The sequence below is a fragment of the Alligator sinensis genome, unplaced genomic scaffold (genome assembly GCF_000455745.1).
Source record: "Alligator sinensis unplaced genomic scaffold, ASM45574v1 scaffold172_1, whole genome shotgun sequence".
NCBI lineage: Eukaryota > Metazoa > Chordata > Crocodylia > Alligatoridae > Alligator > Alligator sinensis.
Window position 1 is genome coordinate 2,049,530 of NW_005842168.1, and position 5,529 is coordinate 2,055,058.

Sequence of the window (5,529 nt, forward strand, 5' to 3'; positions counted from 1 at the left end):
GCCCCCTCTTCCTCGTGCCCTACCAGCAGCCCGGCCATGTGCAGTCCTGGGGCCTACTGGGACCGTGCACCATCGGGGGTCTCCGCCTGTGGTGGGCCACGAGTGCCCCGAGGCCTTGCCACCTGCTGTGCTGGTGGCAGGAGCTGTGCACAATGAGGGTGGGGGTGTTCATGGGAGGGACATGTTTGTATGGGGGTCTCACACACATACCCCACCACATACATGTACCCACACCTCCCACTCACACTGCCATAGACATGTACCTATGCCCCGCCACCCCACACGCCCGCACACACTGCAGCCAGCTTCCCCCTCTACACATGCCACAACCTCCACCAGCCATCCTCCCCTCCACACACACAGCTCTCCACAAACCCCATACTCGCCCAAACCCATACATCCCCCAAAACCCACATATCCACACACACCCACACTCCACATACACACCCACAGACCCTACAAACCCCGTGCCCACCCATCCATACCCCCCACACTCCTTCATACGCCCCCAACAATATACAAAAGAGACTTCAATGTAAATTTTTATGCAATAACTTCTATGTACATTATGCAAACACACACAAATCAAGACAAAAATCATAGAATCAGGGCTGGAAGGGACCCCGAAGGATCATCAGGTCCAGCCCCTGCATGAGCAGGAAAGACATCTGGGGTCAGACGACCCCAGCCAGGTGACAGTCCAGTCTTCTCTTGAAGACCTCTAGGGTAGATGACTGCACCACCTCTGGGGGGAGCTTGTTCCGTAGTCTGGACACCCTAGTCGTGAAGAAGTTTTTCCTAACGTTCAGCCTGAAACCATCTTCCAGGAGTTTATGGCTGCTGTTTCTAGTTTTCCCCCAGGGTGCCCTGGTGAAGAGTTGTTCACCGAGCCCCTGATGTACCCTTCTGATATAGCGGTAAGCCACAATCAGGTCCCTTCTCAGCCTTATTTTCTTTAGGCTGAAGAGTCCGAGATCTCTCAGCCTCTCCTCATATGGCTTGCCATGCAAGTCCCTGGTCATGCGGGCGGCCCTTCTCTGGACCCTCTCGAGCTTTAGCACATCCTTGTTGAAGTGCAGCGCCCAGAACTGGATGCAATACTTCAGCTGCGGTTGCACCAATGTTGAGTAAAGTGGGAGAATCACTTCCTTGGTTTTACTGCAGATGCATTGATTGATGCATGCCAGAGTTTTATTGGCCCCAGCGGTATTGCAGTTGCAGTATTGCAGTTGCAATACTGCAACTCAGTAGCAGTATTGGCTACTGAGTTGCATTGCTGGCTCATAATCAAGCTGGGGTCTATCGTTACCCCAAGATCCCTTTCATTTGGAGAGCTGGCCAGGTTAGCGATGCCCAGCCTTTAGGTGTGCTGGGGGCTCTTCCTTCCCAGATGCAGCACTTTGCATTTCTCTACATTGAACCTCATCTGGTTCCGTTCTGCCCCACATGCCAGCCTGTCTAGGTCTGCTTGTATCTGCAGCCTATCTGTGGGTGTGTCTGCACAACCCCATATCTGGGTGATGTTCACGAACTTGGCCAATGGGCTTTTCATCCCCTCATCCAGGTCGTTGATGAAGATGTTGAACAGCACTGGGCCAAGTACCGACCCCTGGGGTACACCGCTGCCCACATCTCACTAGGACAACACCAATCCATTCATTTGGACTCTGTGTCCTACCCCACAACCAGTTTCGTACCCACTTGACAGTCTTGCAGTTGAGCCCGATATTTTTCAGTTTTCTGATCAGTACCTCATGGGATACCAGGTCAAAGGCTTTCTGGAAGTTGAGGTATTGGATGTCAACTGCTTTTCTCTTGTCCAGGTGACAAGTCACCTGATCATAGAAAGAAACGAGGTTGGTCAGACAAGACCTGCCCACTACGAAGCCATGCTGGCTGTCATTCAGGCACCATGCCTTCTGCAAGTTAGTCGCATATAGCCTCTTCGATGAATGTTTCTAGGACCTTCCCTGGAATAGAAGTTAAGCTAATTGTCCTGTAGTTTCCTGGGTCTTCACGCTTCCCCTTCAAGATGGGCACAACATTGGCTCTCTTTCAGATTTCTCCAGAGGTCCATGATTTTTGAAAGACCTTTGCCAGGGGCTCCGCGATTACTTCGGCCAACTCTTGCGGCATACTTGGGTGGAGTTCATTCGGTCCTGCTGATTTATATACGTCTAATTTCTTCAATTGGTCGTACACCAGTTCTATGGCAATGGTGGGAACGATGTCAATCTCAACCTGCTTGCTCTGTGCCCTACCTGGTGTCTTGTTCCCCTTGGTCTTGTGAAAGATCAAAAATATTTCAAAAAAATATTTTTGAAATCAAATTAATGTATGTTGTAATAGATGTTTGATTTTTAGAATATAATTTGTTTTTTTTTCCAGTTCCAAGATGGCAAGTCCCCTTGCCAAAAGGAATACATCCGGTTCCAAGATGGAGACCAGGGGGCAGAGCACGTGTCAAGGGGCAGGGCTACCCTTGCGGCCCTCGATGGCTCACCAAAACTTGTTAAGAGGCCCTCCACCCAAAATGATTGCCTGCCCCTCCTTATCATTATTCTTGTATGTAATGTGCACTCTACTTTCCAGCAGCTGGTTTTTGGGGAAAAAGGTGGATGTGTATGCAACCAAATACAGTACACTCTCTCATCCAGCTCTAATTTACAACAAAGCTAAAATGTTTGCTGGCAGAAAATATTTCTTGGAAATTAAGTTGGTTACCTCAGGGAGACCTGGCTGCATGTAGAGCTGCTGGAAGACTGCATTCATATAACAAGTAGCACCACCATTCTTCAGTCCTACAAATCCTGAAATGGATCGACTATCCACTGGTGGAAGATACTAGGGGAAAGGTGGAGAAATTTCTCTTTACTAGTAAATTACATAAAAGATAGGATTCCAATAAACTCAGATGATTATAGAGGCTATTATAAATGCTATGTTGTTTTCACATAAATCTGAGTATGTGTGTTAAACTTATGAGAAATATGCATTCAAACACTGTATTTGGCTATATAATTGATATTGAAGCTAAATATCTAAAAAGAACATGTATGTGCTTTTTAAATAAAGAAGCAAAACAACACAGAAACAGGGATCCTGAGGTTCAAGTTTTTCTTGTCAATAAGAGTGAGATTCTATAGGCTGACTTCTCTTGGGAAAGATCAAATAGACCTGTATTAATTCAGGTCTGATTATTGCCAGGTTAAGATGATGGAAAGTCTGTGGCTGGAGAAAATAACTAGCTAAAAGCAGTGTTTCAAACCACACTGACCAATTTAAATGTCATCAAAGCATCTTGCTTACATCAAACTCCTTCGTAAGAGCAGGGTCAGACTGATGGTGCATAGAAAGCAGCTCTTTTGTGATCAGCTGAAGATTGGTAGGTGAGCTATCAGCCAACATTACTAGGACTTCATAAGCTGCTAATCGACTATCCACTGTACTGCACCTAGGAAAAAAACCATAAGTGGGATGAATTTAGTAGATGACTTGTACTTTCATCATTTTCAATTCTGGCAAGTCATGTTAGTCATAATGAGCAATCAAATTCTAACTGTCAAAGAAAAACAACACCTGGAGAAACTGATTCAAACTTGCTGTAGGTCAGCAAATGCTATTTTTGGAAAAGTTAGGAGTATGTTCACAGCAATAACTGCATGTAGATGGTCCTAGTTCAGGAGGTGCTTTTTGTAGTTACAGGGCAGTCGGGGAAAAAACCCTGGTTCACTTCTGAGGTTCAGTCTACTATAGTAAGCAGGAAGAGTATGTTAAAAAGCTGAGACAAAATAATCTAAACTACAACAAGGCAAAAAATATTTTGCAAATTAAAGAATTGGTTGTAATCACTATTAACAAGTAGTTTAAAAAAAAGACACCATTACTACTTTAGATACTGAAAAACTAAAATCTGTAACGCTGGAGACACAAATTTCAAGCGCTGGGACTAGATTCTAACCCAACCCACTACACAAAAGATAATGATTACAAACCTAACCGCATAAAATGAAGTGCAAAACTATTTGCCTCTTTCAGTGGGATCACCAAATACAGTAAAAAAAAAAAAATCAAACTATTTCTTCCGCAGGCCAGGAAAAGAAGATGAGGGACTGCTCTTATTTCTAAACAGTTGTGGGATACGGACATTTATGCCCCTCTGAATGAGTTGGTCTCTGTGGTGCCACCCCCCTTCCCTGCCTTCATCTGCTACAGTGATGAGAACCAAATAAGTACTAGATAGACAATGAGTATTATCCACAGCACGAACTGAAGGGCAGTGTAAAAATACTTCATCAGCTGGCTTTGAACAAGCTAGCTCATGTATCAGAAGTAGTCTAGAGCATAGCAGCCTGGAGCTGTGTGCTCCTTGACACCACCAATGCTATGCAAAGATATAGCAGCTGTCTGCTGTATGTGAAGTTTTTTGTGGACCTGCTGGCTAAACTGGAATCTTGGGGATCACAGATTAGTGGGGGTTTAAGTACACACAAGAACTGAGCAGATGCAGCTCTGATACTCCTAGTTATCAACTGCACCAGTATCTGGCTATTAACTGTTTGAGTGCTCAAGAAAAATAATAACCCACTGTACTATTGCTCCTCCCCCAAGGAGCCATCTGGCTAGGCAAGAACTTTATTGTGGTTTTATTGTACAAGATTCAAAATACTACTTACTTTGGGTGAAAGTCCTGCTGAGTGAGGGCAGCACTGCCAGCCGCAGAATGGCTATTCAGGATAATCCTGGATGCTCGGAAGAGGAAATCATCCAACAATGGTTTAATCAAAGATGAACCTGTAACAGAGCAAAGCCACAGCTAGTGTTAGACATCTGAAGTGTTACTTCAAAGAGCCCCCAAACCATCTATTGCCATGAGGGTCACCTATTTAGAAGGGTGTCATATTAACCTTCCAGCAATGTGCCTTATTTAATTCATTACTGATATTGCAATAAGACATTAGTGACTGTCAAAGAAAAGCATGCTCGGATCTGCTTTTGCTGTACCCATGAAGGACGAGAGAACAACATGCAGGCACAACAGTGACGTCTTCCTGTAAATTTCTCTGTACCCGCAAAAGCAGGAAAAGATTATGCAGTCTATTAAAAGAATTTCAAATTTGCAACAAGGATTGTGGTTACTGACTTAAGCAAGTTCTCTTGTAGCACTATACCCTACCACTTTTCTCTAATGTAAAAAAACAGCCTTGCTCATAGTACCTATCTTCCCAATCGGAACTAGGCATCCTCGAGTTACAGATATCAAATTCAAATGGATTTCGGTACACTGCCACCCACAGAGATACTCACCAAGCATTTCCTTCTCTGCCCCACACAGTGAAAGGAGAGTCTTAATGAGCCTCAAGTGTCCCGCTAACAAAATGTTGTCAGCTTCACTAGTCTCGCACTCAGCTGTGCGGTTGGGTTCAAAGTTATCCAGCCACGTGATCTCATCTTCTAGCATGGCAGCTGGGCTGATCTTTAACTGCTCCATTTCTGAAGCTACAGGTGAAAAAAAGGAAACCAGGTGTA

The 5,529-nt window shown here is 44.8% G+C and overlaps 1 protein-coding gene across 1 annotated transcript in view; it reads right to left on the reverse strand.

Moving 5' to 3' along the window:
• USP24 (ubiquitin specific peptidase 24) overlaps positions 1-5,529 on the reverse strand; it is a 96,107-nt gene that overhangs the window by 22,990 nt on the left and 67,588 nt on the right. The window contains exons 40-43 of the mRNA XM_014520902.2: positions 5,308-5,499; positions 4,677-4,794; positions 3,310-3,454; positions 2,725-2,844 (exon numbers count right to left, since the gene is read on the reverse strand). Of these exons, the coding sequence (XP_014376388.2) occupies positions 2,725-2,844; positions 3,310-3,454; positions 4,677-4,794; positions 5,308-5,499 (575 nt within the window). The remainder of the gene's footprint in view (positions 1-2,724; positions 2,845-3,309; positions 3,455-4,676; positions 4,795-5,307; positions 5,500-5,529) is intronic.